General features: G+C 31.3%; 1 protein-coding gene across 12 annotated transcripts in view; it reads right to left on the minus strand.

The window, feature by feature from the left end:
* The window catches only part of LOC148604154 (uncharacterized), an 87,795-nt gene that overhangs the window by 37,254 nt on the left and 23,719 nt on the right, over nt 1–26,822 (minus strand). For 8 of the 12 annotated variants that reach the window (XM_088547900.1, XM_088547895.1, XM_088547892.1 and 5 more), the window contains exons 2-3: nt 13,496–13,642; nt 11,996–12,260 (exon numbers count right to left, since the gene is read on the minus strand). In XM_088547900.1, the coding sequence (XP_088404026.1) occupies nt 11,996–12,260; nt 13,496–13,642 (412 nt within the window). Of the gene's footprint in view, nt 1–11,995; nt 12,261–13,495; nt 13,643–15,529; nt 15,584–15,745; nt 16,047–16,629; nt 16,675–26,822 lie in introns of those variants that run through there. The other 4 variants (XM_088547897.1, XM_088547898.1, XM_088547901.1 and 1 more) reach the window with 4 other exon arrangements.

The raw sequence follows: 26,822 nt of genomic DNA on the forward strand, positions 1-26,822 counted from the left end.
TCAGCCTAGAGACCTGTTTAAGATGATTCAGCTTTCTCAAACAAGTCATTGAAAATACAGGAATTAATGACACATCTATAACAACCCTATCAAATTTAACTTTAGGCTGTGAATTTTTTTCAAAACTCTATTGATAGGTAACATTTGATATTGATTAAGACAATGAAAATAATTATGGTGTAAGGGAGATAACCCTACAATGGAACATTTTTTTTCCCAAAGAAAATGTTGAATTATACACAAATATGGTTGAAAATAATTATGTTCTAACCAGAATGTGTTGAGTGATGTAACTCAAAACACATATAATTAAATTTCTTTTAAGAATTTATCTTTCAACAAACTGAAATTGATTTCTTGTTTCTAAGTCCCTTCTTCATCTGTATTTATGGACCATATAACCCATTTATTATTGCATTGATAAATATAAAAACGAAACAAAAACAGAGATCACCTCTCTTTTTTACTTATGAAAAATATAAAAAGCACCCTCATTAATTCTTTTCCAGAAAAAGAGCCTTACTGTAACAAAAGGTAAGAAAAATTACTATACAACAATTAACATAAGTGTGGGCACACTTCATAACTGCTTCAAAATTGTTTTCCATCAAATTGATACAGTACTTGGATTTTTTAGTTTTACTTAAATATTTTTTATACATGTACATGTATTTGAAATTAATAAATACATGTAGCCTTCTATTTTTTTATGTTCACATATTTGAAATAAATAAATAGTGTTCTATTTTTTTCATGTACATGTACATGTATTTGAAATTAATAAACAGTGTTCAACTTGTTTATGTACATGTGCATGTATTTGAAATTGATAAATAAACAGCTTTTTTATTTTATTTTTATTTTTATTTTTTTTTTATATATTTAAGTTATTAATATTGGTTATGGTAAAATATTAGTATAGTCAAAGGGAAATAACTCTGCATGCACATTCTAAGTCAATTATCATAGAAATGATTTGCATTATTCCCCTTTGATTATGACAAAATGATTAATTTTCTCTATGAAATATAAAAATCTCTACATATTTGACAAGTTAGTAACTTAAGATGAATATGAAAAATATATCTTCAAGACATATTCAAGACAAAAAAAAATAATGCATTCCTCTTTTACAGAGCATTTTCTGCATTTACAAATATACACTTTGGCTTAAATGAAACTATTTGGTTTATAGTTAAGAGATAATCCCTTCAAACAAATCCTTAACTCGCTTATCAATAATTTCAAATTGAGATTTTTTTCATTCCTCAAAATTTCAAATCTGTGCACCTAGTAAGCAAACTCGAATTTAGAAAAATTTTGAAGAGGCTTTTAAAGAATATCTTGGTTTCTTGAATTGGTAGAATTCACCTACAAGAATATATTGTAAACAATGTATGTATTAAAGTATGGAAATTAATTTCAATTGCAATTTTTCATTACTAGAACTAGATTTAAAGATTTAAACATTGTAAAGTTATTGTGCATTGTTAAGTTCTGAAAGGGCATATACATGTACATGTATGTTAAACACAAAGTAATGTAGAGACCAATATTGCCAAAGTGATCAAGACTCTTTCAAATTCTTTCCAAGGTCTTTATATATTGTTTTAATCTTCTTCATAAAAACTGTTTTAACCTTATTAATTTAAAGACGTAAAAACTACAAAAATGTATGTACATTCTCTGTAAGAATCAGGAAGTGGGTGAATCCTTGTTGGAAAAAAATACACGTCTTCCTATGAAATCTTATTAAAAATGTTACCTGAAGTGCAGAAATGGCATTTATTTCATTGTAATTGCCAGTAATTCATGGTATAATTTATATGAAATGCATTTCATTTTTTTTTTGTCAAAGGGAGAAAACCCACTTTTCCCCAACCATTCTATTGTACATGTACCTGTAATTAAAGAAAATTGCAACTAACAGAAATCATGCATTAACACGCTGCGGGAAACTTACATAGGCAACAATGACAACTTGACTTAAAATGATCATAAGTAAAAAAAGTACTGCAAATATTGAAATAAAACCTTCAGTTTACAATTTGATAATATCGTAGCTTTATGTTCAAACCCCATTTTTCTTCCTGCCAAAACAAACAAAAAGGAAGTATTGAAAACAAGTTACCAACTCCCAATTTTTATGAAAAAGAAAATAATTCAAAAATTAAATTCCGTATTTTCACATTAACCGATCACAACTTTTTTTGTTTTAAAGATATTTGAATAAAATCTTCAGTTTCCCATTTTTTATGTCTTCTGAGTGTCTGCTACAATTAATTTTAGATCATTTCATCAAAATGGGATAATGTAGTATAATAAATAAGTGGAAAGGTCAGGGAATCTTGTTCTCCACTACATGATAATTTTATTGATAAATTGGCCAATTAAAAGTTCCTTAACTCTTTAATTAAAGGTCTCTGATGTTCCTTAGAACTCATTTTTTCTGCATCCTCTGACACTTTTGAAGAACAAACTCTCAATTCATCTTCAAACAACAAACTATGTGTCCATACTGTCAAAGTCCGTTTTTTTTTTTCTGAGCATGATTTTAATTCAAATTTGCCTGATTCCTAGGTTCTAGCACTAAAAAAAAATTTTTCTAGTACTGCATCAGAGATATGTTCAAACCTAACAGCACCTGCCAGCCTACATAATTGTTTGTAACAGGTATGGCGAATGGTTCGTTGGATAAGATGGCTCTCGGTTTTAAATATTACGTTTCTGTTGTATACTGTAGGCATATGGATGTAGAACAAACCAATTAAAAATAAACGATTAATTTATTACAATAAATGCATGTTCTATTCAGCAGGACATATAACAGACTGATGTTGACTCCTAGTGATAGCAGTTTCTGTGTCTTTAATACGTCTTGTGTGACTTGTTATGTTGCGCCCTCATCCTAGTCCAATTGTAATACTACTGGTATTCACCAACTAAAGTTAATAGTTCCTAGTTCCTTTTCCACATCAAACGATCCTTAAATGTTATCCATGCATCCTAAAGCCCCTTCATATTTCTTATCCACCATAAATAATGCTTGTATTTCACTCATTTCAAAGTCAGGTTCCCATTAAATTCATCCGGTGGTGCTCCTATATTGGCGGAAAATATCGTATGATATTGTAAAACGCAATAAACGTTAAACGACACTATCGGTGTGGTGGGAGATTGCATTAATGATGGTTTCTTGCAGCATTAAGTCCTCTCCATGGCTGTTTTCTTATATTTCAAATGATGTTGACAGCACTGCAGCCAAATGCAATCTGCCATGTTCGACGAACTTGCTCCGTATTTATACCTTCAAAATTATTCATACACTCATGATAATGATTACATGTAAGCAAACAAAGGAACCTTGGCTCATGATATGTCCCTAATGTTATTTCATAGATGTGTGTAAAGATCCCTGTGATTCTCTTCCATGAACTCGTTCTTCTATAAACTCAAATTAATCAGCTAGCATTTCCATTGATGCTGTTGCTATGTGAAGTGGTGAAATATGTCATTACAAATAGTCCATAGTCCCAAATATCTATAGGTTTGAAATATCGGAATAAATATCGAAACTGCTATCAATCAAGGAGTCAACATTTACATTAAACAATATCAACATATAACTTAAACCTAGCTTGAAAACTTATGAAATGTCATCCCCAAAACCTGGAAGTGAAAGTAAATGTAAATGACGTCATTCATAAACATTGAAGACGGTGTCGTGCTGCTTGGTTAAAAGTATACCATAATAATCAATATATGACGTTTGGATAATAAAGCAAACTTGTCAATACTCTTCAAAGGTAATGTTTTTTTTTTTCACATGCATTAGGACTCTTCTTAACATGGAACCCAAAAAATGTAGTTACATCACAAATAGTGTTTTTTGGACATGTGTTTGATGCATGTTGAATAAACTTGATTCATCCCAAAATTTAAGATTATAATTGTCACGTTTACAGTAACAAGGAGACCTCATACATATTACAATACAAATCTGGACAGATAGTAAAGACCAAAAAATACAAATAAGTTACTACAAACTATTCATCCAAAAGCTAAACAGCAGACACAGTAACAGCTCTGATACAAAACAGGTAATCCATGGCCTTCACTATCTTTATGATAGGTATAGTCTAAAATTAAGTCAACTGAAATGAGTAAACAAACTTGATATATTCTCAATCAGAAGAACTATAAATTATTGTACAGTTCACCAAGATTTAGCATCAATTTCAGCACAGTCCTCAAAAAGCAGTAAAACTCAATATTATTACTCATTCAATCTTGACCACCAAAATTAGCCACACTTTGTCAAACTACAAGACTGATGAAAAACATTGCTTTGAATATAGAACATTAATAAAATCTGATAACCATATGATAGGAGACCAAGCTTCTCGCTGTGGCAGTCCTTCATTTCCTCTTTTACTAACCCCTGCAGACAGGTCTTTTGAATTTTTGGACAATGTTCAAATTAAACGTCATTTGACAATCAAATAACTTCACATAAAATCATTCAATATTTGCCAACTTTTTAAGACTCTTGAAATTTCTGAAAGGGCTGGCTGCAGCATCTAGAGTGGATTTTGAATGTCAGAGGCTGTTTCAGAGCTTGATAGAAGCCTGTCAAACCAAATGACTGAACAGTTGTTTATAATTTCCAGGAAGTCTGATTTCTAATTGATGTATTATCATACACGTAGGTTCCTTCATTGCACGGTACTGTTATTTTCTTCAACATGATAAATAAATAATATATTAAATGATATATAAAACAGAGAACATGAAAGTCTTCAGAAAATAATTAAGAAACCAATTATTCCAAACATTATTTTTACAACTCAACAAAGCACAAAGCGTTCACTGCAGGGTTATCATCGTTATAGATATATATATTTTTATCTGTATAATGTAACCTCAATTAGTCTTCATTCATCAGCATTCCAGTAGGAAAAAAAGCCGTTTTTAGTAGAACAAAGTAATTTGTAAATTTACCATTTTTTATTACATGTACATGTACTAATATAATGTATCTTCTTTGCTCTTTTAGGGGAAATTTAAAAATTAAAACAAATTTTTTTCTGAGGGAAAATAGACGATGCTTTGCAAAAATGACCCACCCTTGCAACTTGCATCAACTTAAATACTCTATAACTTTAAATAAGGCAAAAAAAATGTTGCTAAAAGCTGGCACTAAAAATTTGAAATAAGCAATAAAATTGAAGAGCTCGTAGTTAAGCTATTTTTCATGAATCACCTTGTACACTTAAGGCAATTCACTTGTACCTCTTCCGGTACTTATTAACAACTAGTCTCAACTCGGATATAGTAAGTTTGAACTTTAATGTGCTAAAGAATGCCTGCTAAGTGTTAACAACAAAAATATTAACACTTTGTAAAAGTTTCAACCTTTATGATGGGATTATAAACTTGCGTAACTTTTACAGAATTAAAGACGAAATCAAAAATACACCAATAGATAATTAAAACATACCATAAAAATTGTGCAAAGTCTCCTGTAAGAACGCATTATTCCAAAAATTTTAAACTTTATATTTATCCATACTATATAGAATAACGTTTGATTACTATATTTATTATCTCCCTTTGCTAAATTCATACTTCTTTTGAAAAAAATTCGCAAATCTATTTCATTGATTCGTTGTTTTAGAACCAAGACCAACCAATCAGAATTGACAAGGAAGTAAACAGAGTGAGCATGCCTAGATGATGTGAGTAAATCAATAATGAAACACATCATCTGCCACTGTGACCATGGAATCAATGAATCCATTACATCTAGTGTAAGGTTGTAATGCTTCTTACAAAAAAGGTGTGGAAGGTGTTCCATTGATGGATATTGAAAGATAATCTTTATTCTTTTACCTTATATGCCTACTTCATGATCTTCCATATAAATGAAGACTTAATATGACAATTATTTGGAACTAGTGGACTAATTAGTATGCAAACTACATCTCTGACCGATTTTTAGCTTATTCTAGGACAATCAGTTTATCATGCACATCTGCCCCTTCACAGCAAAAAAATATTGTATTACTACTGCAGCATTGATCCTATATTTATAAAATCAATTATATCAACACAATGAAAAGAATTAACTCCTTTATAGACTATTTCACAAATGTTTCACTATGTATAAAGGGTAAACATCAAATTTATGCGTGTTGCAGAGAATGACAATGATTGACCAGGTACATATATTTTTAAATTTAAAAACTATAAAAAGCGGTCTTTAAGCTACAAAATATTATGTCCCTCAGTGATTTCTTTCGCTAAGTGGAACCACTTACCTTGCATAGAATGATACACAAATAAGTACATTTTTTTAAAATCATTCAAGTACAACCTTGAAAGAATAAAAACAGTGATGACATACCACAATTAGGTTGGTCTCATACTTTTCAATTGAGTTATTCCCCTTATACTTAATTTTATACCAATACTGACTTCACTTCACCATGCAAACGACAAATTTATTCTTTTTTTATTCAAGGACTTTTTTTTATTTTAAACAATTTAAAACCAAATGAAAAGCAAATATATGCTTGTGCACTGGCAATGCTTTCTGAATTAATTAAAAATCTTCTGATCAATTTTCAGTTTAGTTTTGACGTTCATTAAATCTCAAGGAAATCCCTGCAGAAGAGCATTAAAATACTAATTTTAGAACAAGGATTGCCTTCCCTGCACCTGGACTCTTTCATAAAAATAAAACCAAAACATGTCTTGAGCTGCATCACAATCATATGTTTATACATGTTCATGTACAATATATATGTCAGTGCATAAATACCTTCAATATATGCATAAACACTAAAGCAAGTTAGAAAAGATTTGTGAGGGCTACCACTTAAGACAACATATACTGCTTTAAAAAAAGTTTATCAAGTAAAAATTCATCAGTCGAATATGTCAACAAGAGTTTACAGGAGGTGTACATCTTCAAAGTATAAACGCTGTATGCGAAAAGTTTTCACAGAAAAAAAGTTAGGGTAAAATTAGTCTTAAATTATGACTGCCAAAACAACATTTTCAATAATGACCTCTCAACTTACAACTAATTCTAGATTAGTCAACAGTTGCTTTCACCATTGGTGGTGCAGGTAAAAACTTTGAAATTAAGATATTACAGTTTCACAACAAGAGCACAGTCCATGCATGTATCTTTTGAAAGGGCTTAGCTTAAACTAGGAAATTTCACTATGTCTAAATAGCAATGATACTAACAATTTGAGTTAAATGTAGTCTTATTTTTCTCTGACCTTCCTCTTCCACTGACACAGAGAAAAGTTAAAACCAGGACTATGTCAGAGATATCAACCCTACCAAATTTTAAAAAAGACAAATATGGGCCTTCAATGAATGGAGAACAATTTCCCTCACCCACTTTCTAGTCTTTGAATAGCCCTAAAAATTTAACATTTCAGCAAAATGGGCACAATATTAATACATTATCATGTTTTCTATATATTATTTTCATGAGAAAATAAACAGGTTGATATCAAAGCCATTTACATATTCCAGATCAAAATATGAAAAAAAATACTTGTACTTTATTAACTACAAAATCAAATTCAGGTCAAATTAAAAAACTCTTAACATTTGCCAATGACAAAACCTTTGTTGAATGAAATGATTTCAAACAAATTAACTGTAGTTACTTGACAAAACTTTCCCAAAAATACATTTAAAAAAACTAGGATTTTTTCTTTTCCATTAATATAAAAATTGAAATATCATATGTAAATCACACAATTTGTAGAAAAATGTGCAAAATTTGAATGCCATAAACTATAAATATTAAGATTTGTAACATACATGTACATGTTTATACTTCAACCTACACTTGAATAGCTATGAATTAAACTATTTATTGTAAATACAAATAGAACAAATGTACATCATCAAATTCATACATATTCATTAAGTCAAAATTTCAAGTCTGAACCAACCATACCCAAATAAACCCACTCCTTCAAAAGCGGTGCTTATAGCAAATGTGGTTGATAAACAACTTCACAAAAATGAATCCTGAGAAGAAGTAAGCCTTACACCATTCGTTTGTTTAAAGGTTTTCTCATAGGCAAATGATTAAAATACAGTGGTTGGGAAGGATTTTTTTATAATGGGACAATGGCCCCATCTTTCCATGATTCATGGGACCATTTCAGTTATTATGGGGCCACTGACAGATTTTAAAGGGCCATTTGATTTTCTACCAGATACTTTACAAAAATTAAAAAATGGGTCCGGAAATTGGATTCGTATTTTCTTTGGAAAATTGTGTGGAAGTTGTGGAAGATTGGACCCCTTCCTTTTCATAAAATCTGGATCTGTCATTGTCGTATATTTCATTTACACAGTGAAAATCTACTTACCAATGGTATATATCCTCCCCAAAAAACATGTTCAGCAAAACTTGAGTTATGGGTAAAACACTGCAGTCCCCCGAAAGGTCTTCATTATTAAAGCATTTTTATAGAAATCTCTACATACATTGAATTAGACTATGCAACACATGTAGGTCAGTTTAATATCTTGTAATTAAAAAAAACAAACAAACAATCAAACAAAAACACCTAAATACATGTAAATACAAGTATTACATATTTAGGATATTGGTGAAATTAATTGAAAATCATTTTAATTTTGGATGTATATATGTTTAGTTAACTGAAATGGGGTAATATAAGTTCCTCCCGTTTAAAATTTCCCCATATTTAACATCAAACAAATTTTATATTGACAATAACATCAACTACATTACATGAGCACACAACTGTATGTAATACAACTGCTGTAAAAGTAATACCACTTCATAAAAAATAGTCTAATATCCTCTTATAAACATTTATTTTTCATAAATAAGTGATATACATGTATGATGTATTGAATACCATACTACCTACATTGATCAAATGAAATTAAAGCGCCAATGGCTTTGAACCTTGGAAGTCATGAAATATTTTTAGGTATTTCAAAATTAAAAAAACTTTATAATGTGATGATAGTAATTTGTTCTTTCTGTATTTCCAAAAAGATTAATCATTTACAATGGGATCAGCGCTTTCACCACTACTAGTACTACACATCCACACAATACTGATAATTCAACATTTCAATTAAAATTTAATTTTTTTTTCTGATTCATTTCATTTTTATTTTGTTTCTGAATGTGTAATCTTCACAACCAATTTTTTTGTTTTAAACATAAGCAATCACATTGAATCCATGTATGGATATCATAGGCATTAATGAAATGCAGCTAAAACTTCTATATACATGTATGTATTTGATTTTTTTCTTTGACAATAAATCATGCAAAAAATATAATTTCAATTGTATGCTGAAAAAACAGGCAATGCATTTATATGAAATAATCAATTTGATACATTTTAATATTCATCCATCAGATCTATTTCGTGGTGGAAGTACTTTTAAGGCAGTTATCAATCGAAAGTCCTTTTGATTGACATCAGATGGTTTTAAGACTCAGAAGTCACATGACTTCTGTGTAAAAAAAGATTAGAATGTGTTTATCTAAAATGATTTTTGAAAAAATAGTCTAAAATTACTAAGATAAGGGTAATGTCCAGACAATAATGAATTACACATGCATCTTATCAACTTACAGCATATATTCTTTTTTTTTTTGGCACAACTGAGTCAGCACAGCACAAGTTTCTACGTTAATCAAACTTTAGATCTTTCTTTTTTCTTTGTTGTTGTTGTCAGAAATTACATACTTTGCTTCTATTATTTGTGTTTTGACTATTAACTGTAAATGTGTTACAACAAATAAAAATATTGAATATTGAAATATCAAACTATTGGAAGTTCAACATTTGCCTTTAAACTGAGAGATGATGCAGCCTAAAAATTCATACTTTTTAAATATTAATTTAATTACAGTTCATTGAGATGTATCACTTTTTGATACTGGAATCGTTTTACAAAAGTTCTGATTTTTGTTTTGTTTATACACGCACGTGGTCGTGTCAAACCGGGGTCATCAATCATCGAATCAGATAAAATGACAACGTTTTATTCACAGGTAATCAGAGGTCATTGTAATGAAATTCTCGCCTCAAAGAAGTTAAGAATGTCTGAAGTATCACTTATCAATTTGAGAAAAGTGCTTAAGAGCATAAATCAAAGAATATTTCAAACAGGAAATGATTTGTCATGTCACTTCCTGGTTCACATATTACGATACAAAACTGAAAAAAAGTAAACAAACACCTGTAAAAGTTTGTCACGTGTTTCTCTGGTATCAAAACATAAATAAAGAAATTAAAATGTGTTTTTACCTGCTTGAATCAAAAGTTCTAGCCCTAAACTTCTTTTATGTTCAGTTCCTTCCATTTTTCTAGAACAATGTTAAGACCTCCGCGTGTTTACGTATACAGAAGCCGGAAATGAAATTTAATACAATAGAGTTCTTTGCTTATCTGTGTGTTGCACAGGTGTAGCATAAAGTTATTGAATCAATACACAAAAAAATGCAAATTATCATCAAATTGATGGAATATATTGGCTGGATTACGTAAGTTGGTGAAGAAAATAGAAACTGCTTCTGATAGGAAATGTGTATTGGCACCGGCGTAGTAATTTTTTTCTTTCTAAGACAAACACTGCAGAAAGTTGTAAAGCGCAAAAAGGTCAAATGGTCAGAAGTTCTGGGTCAGCTATCCATGAAAGGACGGAGAAAATTTAAAATATTTTAACAGGAGAAATTATTTTATGCTTAGTTTCCTCCTAATTTAAAGCCTATTGGTATGTGCATGTACAATGTAAAAACTTGCTTTCAAAATAATATATGGTACAGCAAATGATCTGTACCACATTAAGCTGCTGATTAGGCATGGTTCCACTTCCATAACTAGTATGAAACTTATTCCCCATTCATTGATACACACAATATAAAACACGATAATTCTAGTACTGTTTTTTTTTCTCTATTTCCAATTTTTAATGAGAGAAAATTCCCCTTAGTTGGTTAAATTAGTAAATAATTCCCATATTATTGTTTCATAATTTTTAAAACTTATTTTGGGGCCACACTCGCATCACTTATCTAAGAGTAATCAAGGGGAGCAAGATTCTGGCAGAAATCAAAAGAATGTAATACAATACAGGGACAAAGGACGGACATGGAAAACAAACAAACACAATAATAACATAAAGTAACCAAAATAATATACAAGTAACAAATGTAAATGAGCAATTCAGACTCCAGTAAAAACTGGGAGCATGGACCAGGGGCACAAGTATGATAAGTGTCCACTGCTTTTTTAGAACAACCCGCTGAGTTGCTCATAAAAAGTCAAGTCCAGGGTAGACTAAAGAGGGAAGGAAAACTATGACACATTGAACAAATCAGTTTTTTGATAATGCAGATGGATACACCTAAATGATCCACAAGTTCACAATGACAACCATAAAACTTCTTCAGTGAGGACTTCAATCTTGTAGCAACACAACCTTGTGCCAGAAATCTAATTTATCTAGTGCAATACAAAAAGTCCATATGCAGGTGCTGAAGGGCTGTTGCCACAGAGGAAAGGAAAGTTGACAATACCAAATGTCAAAAATACATTGTACAGTGATAAGATAATGACCTTACACAGAATATATGAGATTTTTCTTGTTGCACAGAGTTTGATCATTTTCCTTTAACTACAGTATGTAATGAGCAGAATGCAAAAGAAAACCTAAAGAATCTCAATAAGAACTAACAATCCGAAATTCAACATGAGGTTTCAGGCACAATATTTCCTGCTTTTTGAACCATTTACAATTGCCAGTGCATAGAGAGTAATTTTATTGGGTGCATAAAGTGCCCTTTTTTGAGCAACTGAATTTCACACAAAAAGGTAAATTTAAGAAATAACAAATTCCTTTAAAATCTGATGTACATGCCTGTCATAGTTTTTATTCAAATGAAAAAAAAGCATTGACTGACCTCCTCTTTTTCTCCATCGAACCCTCTTCCTAAATTTCTTTGGCCTAATGTAGATAGCTTCATCTTCACTATCAGATGTGTTGGAATCAGTGAACACTCTCTCATTTATTTGACAGTCAACTCGCCATTCCTCATAAAATCGAGCACATTTGACTGTTTCATCATAGAAATCAAAATTACATTCATCATCAGTGAAGGCATGGAGTTTGTTTACATTGAGATCAGACATTTCTGGTTCAGGGACAACAATTACTGAGGGACCAGTCTGCAAAAATAGAAAGATAATGTAGATGAAAAACAATCTTTTCTTTTGAATATGAAATTAAAAAAAAAACATGTAAATCTTCTTGTCTCAACCAACAGGGGATATGTAAGAATTCCAAGAACACCCACTCTGTGTGTGCATAAAATATGTCATTAGCAACTGAAAACTTTTTAGCCATTCATGTTTCAGAACCCCTACAAACATAAAGTATTGCTGACTATCTGTCCCTATTAATTCATTAATATTCAGAACAATAAGTATTCATTTGTTATTGTTGTTTCCAAAACAACAAGAAGAAAATGTAACTAAAATCAATTATGATATTATAACATGGGCGATAACTCTGATCTACTTGTTGAATTCAAATAAACTATGGTACACTTTAAAACAATTAAATTTTAAAATTTTGTATAAGGATAGAAAACGTTTTTCACTTTGAGTTACTTCCCCTTGATCAGCTATTTGAGTCATCAATGGATTTTCGTGTAAAGTCTTTGATGTAAGAAAATACAAACTAGCCAATGATTGAATATACCAATAAATAAATTAATGCATGTTATGTCAAAAAATAATAAGATTTTTTTTGTGGGGAGGGGAGTGGGGTTGCACCAAAAGAAACTAATACAGAATTTATGTAAGGTCAAGCCAGTGCAAGTATTGCTGTATATCTAATACTCCAATGCAAAATGAGTCAAATTTTAGCTAAGGCATTTGAAGAAACAGCCTTCCCTCAAATTTGCTTAAACAAATGAAATGACCAATATTACTACACAGAAAAATCTAGTTCGATGAACTAGTTGAAGTTTTTAAAGAGGCTGTCCATGTAGAAACCATGCAGATCCTATGATATAGACAACACAGGTTTTTTTTTTTTTTTTTTTTTTTTTTTTCAGAATGTTAACTGATGTCAGAACAAACAGGACATTTTTTGGTGGAAACAGTGGATGACGGAGAATATATGTTCAAAGTTCCCTTACAAATCAACTTAATTATGAACAGATCAAAGAGTTTTGTTTTCCTTTATTTTAAATTTTGTAGTGCTTTTTCAAACTAACACTCATTTTAAAGAAAACATGGGTTTGTGATCTAAAATGGCTGAATTTTTTTTGAAAGAAAGCTATTGGATGTAACCCCCCCCCCCCCCACTGCCTGCGTCTTCCATAGAACCCTCTGAAAGGTTTAGACAGCTTTTAACAGTGCATTGTTTATAATGCTAATCATCTACCAATACTCACAAGGGAATCAGGAGACGTGTCAGTATCACTATCCAGATTGAACTGGTACGACCCATTGGAATCATCTTCAGTTTCTGAGTCGGAAGACAGAAATGGTGAAGACAAATGGAAATCCTCTACTTCAGTTGGAAGGACATCAACCATCATCTGCAATGAATAGAGATAAAGTATAATGCATGAAAGTATTATTCATCATATAGTTATACTGTAAAACATATGATGCTATAGAACTTGAGGATGCCTCTACAAGCCAACCTCCTTAGATTTGTGGCAAGTCTACCATCTCCTTACCAATACATTGAATCAAGTACTAGTACACTCCATCTCAGACAAATAAGTTTTGATGGGATTAATATTCTGATTTACACATCAGCTAACACATGAAGATGTTGAAAGATCATGGCCAAGCTTATACGCTGTCCATTGTTCAGTTTAATTAAAGAATTATGTGATTTCACAGTTCTGCCAAGCAGGCATAATTAAAAAAAATGTATAAAATTCTTTTGTATTTGTGGTGCATGATTCATTAGAGTTAACTATTTGGTAAAGATTTTGTTTTCAAAGGTCAGAAGACTTTCACCATTACAGATACTGTTCTAATTACTACAAATAAAAAGAGAAGGGTAATCCAATGCTTAATTTAGCCAGCAATAAAATTGTTTGAAAGAAGAACTATTGTTAATAGTGTATCAGTTTTGATGGTTTTTTTTATGGTTAATCAATCCACAAATTGTAATTTCCAATGAAATGTAAAACTTTGATGCTAAATAAAAAATCCAGAACCAATTAATTTCCAATCAAGTTATAAAAATGTTAATACCTTCATTGTTATCTTACTTTGGCAATAACCTTTCAACTTGAAAATTAAAACGTGCACCTTTCAGACAACTGTACCATTTGTTTTGTAATATTAACACTTTTTTGAAATTATACAATTTTACAATCAATATTGAGTTTACATGTAGAGTTATTTTCAACATCAATAGACCAAAAGTGCTCTGTATTGTGAAATATTCAAACATAGAGGATTTGGAAATAAACTAATATTTCAAAATTTCACATGGCATTATAATATTATACCTTTTTTCCCTTTTCTATTAATAATGGCCAAGAATGAAATAAATGAAACTTATATATATATATCCCCTCAAACTTCCCTTGCAAGTGGGGTATAAATATCCATTCCAGAGGGGTTAAATAAGGTGATGTATTTCATTATTATGACTTCAAAATCATGCACCTTACACCCAGGTATAATACAGGTATGAGAAAGTCAGAGTAAAGGAATATCAGTAGTTGGACATTGAAAGTATTGAAAATTGAAAAGTAGCTAAGACCTTCATTATTGTAGATACAATGTCTTAAATAGCTTGCCTTAAAGACTTTACAAAGTATCCACCAAGTGACCTTTCAGGTTGTTTTAGCTGTAAAGAAGACACAATGTGGGTCTCCCCTACTCACAGTTAAAAAGAAACCTTTGAATAATATCTTACTACTGTTTTTAGCATGCACCAAAAAATACTACTTGATCTGGAACAATTTTGAAACAATATAAACGAATGTTTCAAAAGCAGGGTGGGTCCAACGTCTTAAAAAAGGGGAGGTTCCTTTCAAGGAATTTATTTTTAAAAAGTCGGGGGTATCCAGGCTATAAATTATTCATTTTTTTCCAAATATTTTCCTTCAAAATGCCCCAGTTTAGCCATGTTGACAGGTTTTTCACAGTCTTCAGAAAGTGTAGATAATTTGCAAAGCAATTTGGTTTCCCATTTTTTTTTATGGCAAAAGGAAATGAAATGGCTTGTTCTATGCAAGATGTACCAGACACATGATGAATCTCCATGTTAATGGTTTCTGTTTTCTCCAGATGTTTTTATTTAACATATTGTTTGTAATCCAAATACTTCATCAGCATTTTTGTAATTCCTTGGCATTTCATGACAATTTTTTATCACCACATGCAAAAATTTAATATGAGTAATATCTAAAGTACATTAATTAATAAATGAAAATTGATCTTTAATATACACATACCGATACAAGTATATAACACCAGCATATTTTCTTATTCATGTATAAACTAAGCTCTTACAAAATCAAATTGATAGAAATTCCATCATTTATGTCAAATTTTGCAGACTTAATTAATTCAAGGGGAATAATCAATGGAAATAACAAAGATATCTCGGCAGATGGCAAAATAATCAAAGGTACTCAAACATGCACTCCACCCAAAATTAAAATCCTTACTTATTTCTGAATAAATCCAAATAGTTTCACACAACACTTTATTACAATATGGGATGTAATTATCCTAAAAGAAAACTCTCTCAGTGCAAAATCCAATTGTGCTAGACACTACAATGTGTCTGGCTGTTGTATGTCCTTTGTTTATGAATTACAGTACAAATATCCAATTAAATCTGCGAGAATTCAATATCTTCAGATATTTCACTTATGTCTTATTTCATAGAATCAATCACATCATATCATACACACCCCTTTAAAATTGATTCAAAACAACTAATCATGAAGATGATTAATCAAAGTTCTATAAATAGAATTCTCAGCTGACTGTATGAGTAACCTTAATTCAAAATTCATGAACTGTCTGTTTGACTATCTTTAGGATATAGAAAGATGTTTACAACAATTATGGGGTAATTTTCTATCAATTTGATCAGTTTTAAGTCCCATCAATATGACATTTGACCTGTGGTACACCTGAAAGATACCTTGAGGCAACAGAGGGGATATTGTTTACAAACAAAACAAGCCAATCAGGTTTTGAATTAAATATAGATAATGTTATAAACCAGGAATCCCATATTGATTTATCTCAGTCATAAACATTTAATCTAACCATACAGTGCACAGATATGATGTCTTAAGGCTCTTTATCAAGCAAGAGCTACAGATGCATTTTTCCTATAAACGAGCCCCATCTTTACCTGACAGGTGAAATTGTAATCTACCTCATTTGTCATGTATTTCCATGTTTTGCATTAGACAGATCTCTCCCCCTCCATTAGCATGTGTGAATATATGGTTAGATTTATGTTTTACTAGTACATGTATACTGACAATAAATACATGTATGTATTATAATATTATAATATCTATTTGTTATTCACCTGTCACCAAAATCTAGAGTGTGTGTACCATAAAAAAGATCCTTTGTATTATGGTGACATGAGTTTTTACTGCCACTTAATATAAGTTAACCGTGGGGTTTACATAAATATTTCCCTGTTTTAAAAAAAATTGACTTTTAATTACTTTCTCACATCTTACCAGAAAAACTAAAAGGAAGCATATCAGATAACAACAAAAAATTAAACTTTTAACAATTTGACATGACTTTTTCCACACAACATCATGAAGTTATGCTAAATTTAGAAAAGAGTCATTATATGGCATTTCAAGATCAAATAAAGGGGTGAAGAATCAAATACATATCTTTACAGGCCATTGAGATCTATAGGAGTCATTATGAAGAATAGGAAAAACCCAGCTAATATTGTCATATGTTTAAAATAGAATTCAATCCTTAAATCATACTGGTAAGTGCAACCTATCATATTACTGAAATCAGATTTCAGCTTTATTAAAAAGGCACAGTCAACAAAAGTTTGATCTCTAAAATCTTCAAAACAGTAAGAATACATTGAACCTTCAAAACACTGAACCACTTCTGGGCCAAAAATTGTCAAAACAAGAAATCTGTGAGCAATGGCTTTCAATCAGGATATATAATGTCCTTGTTAAACAAAATGTTGTTGAACTTTTCCCAAAATGGATCCCACCAGATGGCCTACCTGTAGGAAGTGTGTATTAAAATTTCAAACCACTGTGATGAGTAGTTGCTGAAAAAACTGTGACTGAAAAAAATTGTTATAGCAGGAAACACAGACAAGGGTAAAACAGCAAACCCTCTGCTCAGTAGTGCAGGGGTATAATAAGACAGTTGTCAGGCAAAGCTGAGATTACTGAGGGACAGAGGTCCATCACTACTAAGGGACTCCAGTTTGAAACTGCTGCAATATTATTAATTATTATCATGAAACATTTAACTTGGTTTTAATCAACCTACAATTCAGAATATTTTCCTATTAACTGATGTTTGGGTTTTTTTCTAGATCCCTAATTTTTTTTAAATTACAGTATATTCATAATGTAAAGGAAAAAATACAAGGCCCAATTTTCCCATTATATACAGCCTTTAGTGTTACTTATTTTTCAAGTTTTGAGAAGAAAGGGGATATGAAAATTTCCATAATATTTTTCTGATTCTATCCCTGATTAAGTCAAATTTAATATAAAACTTCATCAAAATATTGTCTTTTCACTCCTTGTTTACACAACCTTAGTTCATGTTTTTTGTTTGTATTTAGACAGAGCACATATCCTCAGGTTCAAAGTTCTCAAATACCTCTAATGAACTCAGGTGAATGTAAAAGCGACATAGCATGAATCAACAATATTATTAAAATAAATGTAAGGCATAGTCAACAGATTATAAGCTTTGGCTTCCATCCATAAGAGGTTAATTCTTGGGGAATGTTATGATATGGACAAAAAACTTCTGTTCATACAAAAAACCTTTAATTATCTATCTTATCCATGGTTTACAATTTATCTTACATAAGTATCACAATAAATGAAGCTTTTTTGCTGATGGAATAAAAAAAACTAAAGAAATCAAGAAATCTCACTCCCTTAAACAAGATAGAATCAATCCTAAAAAGAGGCCCCCACTACAGACATAATTCATCAGAGAGTAAACAATGACCATTGTACAAGTGATGATACTACCTGTATATGGACACCCACCCTACAGATACCATTTCCCATTTCAGTGTGTATGAGTGTTTACATTGTTATCTGGGGTGATAAACTCTATCCAATATTTCACCAGAAGATCTGAATGATGTGATTCATTGGTTTCATCACAAGGTCAATCAATAGTAAATTTGTTTTGAAAACCTTGAAACTTATTTTTACTTTTTTGTTGCCACAAGAGTATTTTTCTTGGCTGAGGATGCAGTGATCTAAGTTATTATATTTTCATAGGATTAACATTTCTGTTTTAAATGTTTCAGTTTGTGTTGGAATCAATGGGTGCTAAGTAAGATCTCATCACTTTTCTTTATATTAACTTCTCTTTTAAATTGAATCACTATAAATCAAGAAAGAAATTAAAAAAAAAAAAAAAAAAAAAACGTGTACATATGTACTAGATAAGTGCACATATCCTCAAGGTAATACTGCAAAACTTGAAGAATTTGAAGGATGACTAAGAAAGAGGATATTTTTTTTTATTAAATTTACTGAAAAAAGCTCATTCAGAGTTGCTATAGTAAGACCATGTATTATCCCACTTCTTTTCCACAGTTGTTTTAACCACAGTACAGAATAACAATTATACTTTCCTTCTTAAGCCTCCAATGTCTTTATCTTGCAGTTTAAGATCATTAGCCCCAATAAACTCACAATATGATACCCTATACATCAATTTGGTTTCCATAGATAGAAACCTTACAGTCTGACGACCATTGCAAGTTCTGACAATAATCATCTGTTCTTTCTTCGTGTTCATCAAATATGATACTTAACCTTCATAGAAAGTATCATCAAATAAATTGAATTGACTAGGAGGAATTGTCTTTCCCAGGAACATAGACAGATATACAGACTGACCGGCATAGTGACAGATGGACAGACTGACTAAACTCAATAAATGACATATTAACTATGTGTTCTGTTGGTGATCACCTTAAAATCAATATATCCCATGTAAGTAAGATGAAGGTGAACAGGGAGACAAAAATAAAATTACAGGAGATTTTTTCAAGGATATGTTAGGTCAAGGACAGTTAAGTATTAAAATTACATAAAATTTTAGAATAAGGAGGTGATAGTAATTAACAGACTATTAATGTAATTAATAACTGAAGCCTGAATTATTTGAGGAAGCCAGTTTAAAGCTTTTTAGCTTATATGAAAAAAAATGTGAATCACCAAAACAAAATAAAGCCTATCTCCTAACCAACATACATCCTGGTGGCCCACCATAATACATGTACAATTATAAGCTTTAAGAGATCTCATCCAATCATTATGTGTCTAGCAAGTGTCCTTAATGGTCCTTGTAATAATTAGCAAAGTTGATTGTACAAATACAAAGGTCTGGGAGTGCTTTCATAATAGCAGAACACAACCATTTATAAGTCTCACTGAGGCTTACAAACAAGTAAGCCTCATAAAGGTGCTTAACTAGACTATTTCATAATTACTAACAACCAATAGGCATATCAATGCTGATTTCACAATTGAAAGTACAGCCCTTGAATTGCAGACTATATGTAACTATAGAATGGGAGTTCAAGTATTGATTAGCCACTACAAACTAACCCAATCAGTTGACATAACACTGAGATAGGAGACCTGAGGATTCAATATTAATTGGACATTGATCCCTGTCTGTCTGCTATATAGATGGCTTAATATGAATGGATATGATAGATACATGATATTTAACATGGCTTTTGCAGGTTCCATTTAACATGGTAGATACTTCCTCTAACTAGGCAGACTGACCTCACCAAGTGATACCTCTTGATTTTATCATGAAAACCGAGAAGTTGGATTTTCTCCTTTTGCAAACAACCTGCTTTCTTCATGCACATCTACATCTTCACATAGTTAAGGTCTTGCACTAAATTTTTTTGAAGGACAGACAATTGAGAAGACAGATGGACAGACAAAACTCAAGTTTTATCCCTCAAATCTTTTATTTCAAGTGATCTGATTGGTCAAACATTGAGCTGAGGAAAAATTAAAAAGTAAATCTCAATTTGAATAAAACCTCCATTACATTGAAGGTTTATTTTTAGTAGCCTTTTAATGTAAAAACTTTGAAACAAGTATGTCGATCTTCAAAGGGCCCAACATTGTTTTTGGAAGATAAATGTCATTGTTCCCCAAATTTTACCCTTCCCCAATTATAAAAGGAGAAGATGATAGACAACCAGTTTCACCTATCGCTGGATACAGAAAATAATGTTTGTTAATAACTTTGCTGTGTGTGCATGTCTATTTCCTTGTCGTTATCCTTAGATCATGTCCTCAAATCCTGGTTCCCTTGATTTCCCTTTCAAATTTCATGTAAATAAATATTTCTCTGCCTTTCCCCTTAAGAACCTGTAAACTCCTTCCATTTAAGTCAATTTAAGTTACAATGGCCTATAATGGTGCACCTGGTCCATGCTCCCAGTTTTTAGTGGAGTCCGAGTTGCTCATTTGCTTTTGTTACTTTGTATGTATGATTTTAGTTACTTTATGTTCTTTGTTGTGTATGTCTGTTTTCCATGTCTGGTCTTTGTCCCTGGATTACATTATTTTGATTACCACTATAACCTTGGTTCCCTTGATTACTCTAGAACAATTGAAGTTTCCTATTTCCTTTGAACTGAGGAAACATTAATAACTTTCCTTTTCCTATTTATTAACATGGCCAAATTTGTAATGTATCATTATGTTACTAAACAAGAGAAACCTTACGCCATCGTAAACAGGATGACATTTTCCTTTCCAGACGAGACACAAAACAAAGGAGTATTAAACTTGCTACATACTGATAATGAAATTGATTTCCCTTTCAAAAGTCTTTCCTAAACAAGTGGTTTTGATGCATTAAGTTTTAAGGAATCAATTAAGAGTTTAGTTAATGTATATCAGCAAAGGTTGATACAGCAGATTACAAGGACAGAGGACCATGGACTAATGTGTCATAATGGCAAAATCTGAAAATTATGGAAAAATGAAAAATGATAGCTTTAGATGCTTTTAAGTAATATAATTAATACTTTTCTTGTCAATTAGCATTCAAAGGCAGCTTATAAAGCTTACTGGAGTGATAGTGCTTCCATGGGGAGACAACTTGTACAGGATAAACTATTGTAAAGTCTGCGAATACATGTATGAAAGACATGAACGATAAAAAGTTACATAGGAGAACTGTAGAAATACAAGAACGATAAAAGGTTACATAGGAGAACTGTAGTGTCTTATTCAAAACAATTAAGTGTAGTATATATCTGTATTCTGTTCATTTCAAGAAACAAAGACAACCTGTTTCCAAAATTATACATATCATCTTAAAATCGTTGAATATGAACAAGAAGAAGATATTGATAAAAAAGATATCATAACACAATGTACCATTATAGTCTCCCTGCCTTTTTATCTAAAAACTTTCAAATGTAAATGTTTTCTCACAAAACATAATAAATCGTAAAAAAAGTCAGTGTTTTTAATTTCAACAAAGATAAATTCTGAATTTACTTACCTTTATGCAATGAAAACACAAGGATAAAATTTCACATTTAAAATTCCATTGCAATATGAAGATTTTTAACAAGGGTGAATAGCCCATGAACCCGTCAAAATAATCATAAAACATCCCTTACACTAAGTTGACTGTCCAGACTATATCTGAAAATTCAATACAGTTTTCTCTATTGACAGAGGTAATCAGGGTTCATTATTCAGCATTTGACCATCAATGGCCATTAATTATCACTAAGGTACCTTTTTGTCAAATAAGTACAAGTATATAGTATGTATTGTTCAAGGCATTCTCAAGTTTATAATAGAATCTATTAGGAACTATATAGTGTATTATGGTCATCCAGATATAAATCTGACGAGTATAATGACAATGTTGTTTTACATGTATGTCACTACATGTGATCCACTATCCTATTGTTTTACATGTATGTCACTGCATGTGATCCACTATCCTATTAATGACAGAAACTTTTACTACAAGTAAGGGTATCTTGCAGGATAAAATATCCATGCATTTAAAGAACATGGACATTGTAACTTTAAGATTATATGTACAATAATTAAAGAATATGCTGTAAATATACCTTGGAACAGTACTGTTTAAGTGCCCACCAAAATAACTATAAAAAATGGCTCTATACCCCTTCTAAAACTGTGAGGTAAGGGTAGCTAGGGAAATAATGAAATAAAGCTTTATTTGTAGAAATTTTCTATTAGGTTGACCATGTAATGATAATACATGTAATTCTATAAGGGACCCAATCAATTAGTAAAGACAAAATCACTTCATAGCAAAACAAAATTTCTTCTTTCATACTAACTAGTCTGCTGCCTTGCAGACATAGAGCCAGGAACCTTATATTATTATTCATATAGTCCCTGATAGAACATACCAAAAACCAAACCCTTCAGTGCTTAAAAAAAACGGGGACCATCATGGTGTCAATGTCAACAGCACTCTGTCATGTCAGGTATCAGTAAGTTATGACAAGATTGTCTCATTAATTCATATTGTTTATTGACCTCATTGAATTCGGAATGAGAAACATTTAGGTCCATGGTTTACTTGTAACATACACAATGATATTCCACATGATTGTGTTTATGCTACTTATACATGAATATCATGTACTATACATGTATAATTACATGTATCTTAAAAAATGTTATAATGTTATTCTTGACATACTGGTACTAGTTCATAAAACTTCTGAGAACAGAAAAATTACCAAAACATAGCTACCAACACCAAAACAACAACAGACCAAGAATGAGTCAAACACACAACACACAAAGGTGAAAACTAATGTAAAGGAAAGGGATGTACTTAGAATATATACAAGTAGTTAAAAAAAATTGGGGAGTGGGGGCATTTGAAAACACATTGTGTCGTTATTAGTATCAAGCATAGGGAATATTGAAGTCATGACTGAATCACTGTAAGTTATCCAGTCACTCATTATAAATTGACACCAAATCCAAAAGTAAGTTATATCATATAATCATGTAAATTAACATAAAATTGAACATGAAACTACAATTCTTTAAAAATTCAGGTAAAAACATGAATGTCAAAAACCTACCAGTCTGACAATATAATTTTACTCAAGGCAGCATTATCTATTTGAAATGACCACTCTTTCATCTCTGCATTACATGAAATGTTCGGAAATTTTTCATAAAAAATTTTGTGAAATTTATGTTTTTGATGTAATTATACAGTTGTCTACCCTAAAATGTTTGACTGCAGTACATTTCAAAGAACATGAAAATCATGTTTCATTTCTGGATTCCGATGGACAAATTGTCAAACTACACTGTCAAGTTAAAGTGGTTGGTTGTTTCATACCATGTTTCATCCACTGCATGAATCTTACAAAGACTGGTACTTGAGAGATCATATGCAGCCAGTTATGAAAGGAAGGCACAGCAAATGTTACATTCATATAGGTCATTTAAAATGCCTAACAAAAAGTGAAAGTGCTGACAGAAATCATAAGTGTCACCATGCACTTTTTTGTAATTTCTATAATGATATTGCAGAAAAGTAAGTAAGGCCTGTTCTATTCACTATGACCTTTTAATAAACAACAGCTCTTTGACCTTTAATTCCCACCTTCTTCTTCATAAAACTTTCAGTAGGTATAAGGACTTCCTGGTAGTTTTACAAAAGTTTCTGTTTACACACATGCAAGGTTATCAATTTAATAAAATGTTTATTCAAGCTACATTTAACCAATGCAAACACTGTGCACACAGATGTTAAAAAAAATCTATTAAAAGTTCAAAGGTCAGCTAATCCATTTTTAAAATATGACTATTATTGTAAAATTATGGATAATAAATATATTTATGTATTGATTAACAAATAAAAAGAGGGAATGTAAACATTATCATTAAAGAACAGACATTATATAAAGACCTACATTCTACTATTAAAATGTATTTACATATCAATAGCTTACTTTAAAAACTATATAAATGAAGGTCCCAGTCCGATTATTATATTGATGTATAAGACTGGTTAAAGTATCAGTCTGGGTCCCCTTTACTTATTCCCTATCATTGTATACAAGTTACAACCAATCATATCTTTTAAGTCAAGTACTGTAGTCAGAAATTTTGAAAAGGTGGGGGGGGGGGGAAGGAACTTGTAACTTGTATACAACTTCATCCTTCAAAGTGGATGCACATCCAATTTTGGCTGATTTTCTCTTGGAATTTCTATCAGTATCTAAATGCAAAAGGAGGGTGCACTTGCACCTATGGCCATGAAGTCTATCAATATCTAAATGCAAAAGGAGGGTGCACTTGCACCTATGGCTATGTCTATCAGTATCTAAATGCAAAAGGAGGGTGCACTTGCACCTATGGTCATGTCTATCAGTATCTAAATGCAAATGGAGGGTGCACTTGCACCTATGGCCATGTCTATCAGTATCTAAATGCAAATGGAGGGTGCACTTGCACCTATGGCCATGTCTATCAGTATCTCAATGCAAAAGGAGGGTGCACTTGCACCTATGGTCATGTCTATCAGTATCTAATCAGTGAAGTAAAAACACATGAAACATAGAAGTAAAAACATATTTAAAGGTGAGGGACATTAAAGAAAAATATGACCCCCCCTCCCCAATCATCCATAAAAATGTTTCTGATAGATGGGAATTAAACAAAAGGTCTAAATTCTGGAGACCAACCCTCAAGTGGACTCCCTAATCTATCACTGTTTTATAACTCTATTGCAAATAGTCATGCCTCGAGGTTTTAGACATTTCATTGTAAGGTTTCACCCTGGACAAGGTTTGTTAAATCCGTTCAGATTTTCTTTCATATTAATACACTGAACCTTGAAACAAACACTGTATACATATTTTGTGATGAAAGTTATAACCTAATATGAGTGACCAAATTTAAAAAAGAGGGGGATGGCACAATTAAAAGAAAAAATGTTCTAACCTTATAAATGAATTAAGTTAATGACTGCCTGTCTAATCAAATGACTATCATACATTTGATAGCGTCATATTCCCATTTACTTATCACTGTAATGTGAATGTATACCCCCAGGGTCAGATTGCTGACTCAGGTCATCATTGGCCATAACAGACAAGCCTCAGAGCACATTAGTGTGACAAATAAGGATATGTTATAAAGACAACATACCATGATCATATAATACATTTGTAGTATTGGAGCTGGAGAATTTTGGTTTCAGTTGAGAAAGTATATATAACCTGGGTCTAAGTTATGGATGCTTAATAAATTTTAATACAGAGAAAGAAGAATGAAATTTTTTTTATTACCAAGTAATGTCTAGAAACTTGTCAAAATATGAGGGTCTAATTAAAGCAAGATATATTATGTTTTATCAGTGTGTGTGTGGGGGGGGGGGGGTAACATTATACATGAACTACCAGAATCTTTTTCAACACTTCAGTTAATTTGGAATAGTACCCCAAAGTTCACTAGTAGTGCAAAAAAGGATGTATGGTTGGTTTAACACCAATATCTTACCCCTTAAGTTTCGAGCAATGAAACTGCATTCATACTGAAACCAATAGAAGAATAAAATAGATTTTCTATTATCACAACTCAAACAAAACTGCATATATTGCATGCTTTTCTAGATTACTTTCTTAAAACTCAAGTGTATAAACATTCACACGAAAAAGACAAAAATTTGTGTTCAGTTGTAAATGGTTTTCTCCACTGAAGATAATAAAATTTAAATAGCTGTCGCAAGCATGTTAAAATCTAAATTTTACCATAGAAAGTGGAGAAATCATTTGAACTAAAAGAAAACTATTGAATAATTGGTTTGCTACCATGAAATCTGTTGAAAACATGGGAAAACATGTATCACACGGTTGGAAACCTCATAAATATTTAATCACCACTAATGTTTAAAACATGTATCACATGGTTGGAATGTTTAAAACATGTATCACATGGTTGGAATGTTTAAAACATGTATTACATGGTTGGAAACCTTACAAATATTTAATCACCACCAATGTTTAAAACTTGTATCACATAGTTGGAAACCTCACAAATATTTAATCACCACCAATGTTTAAAACATGTATCACATGGTTGGAAACCTCACAAATATTTAATCACCACCAATGTTTAAAACTTGTATCACATGGTTGGAATGTTTAAAACATGTATCACATGGTTGAAAACCTCACAAATATTTAATCACCACCAATGTTTAAAACTGGTATCACATGGTGGGAAACCTCACAAATATTTAATCACCAATCTTAAGTCACATGTATTTTAAGTCTCTAGCTTATAATGATATAATCTCCACAATGAAATCTCATAAAGTATTTAGTATTTGGGATAAGAACAAGAGGATTATTACAAAGATTCACCACTAACATACCACACTTGAGCCATTCATTACATTAGATGAATATACCTCTTCAAGTTATATAATCATAATGCTTGTATGAACATTGCACTT

This window comes from Perna viridis, chromosome 10, assembly GCF_037379345.1.
Source record: "Perna viridis isolate PV_CMFRI_1.1 ecotype Kerala chromosome 10, ASM3737934v1, whole genome shotgun sequence".
Taxonomy (NCBI): Eukaryota; Metazoa; Mollusca; class Bivalvia; order Mytilida; family Mytilidae; genus Perna; species Perna viridis.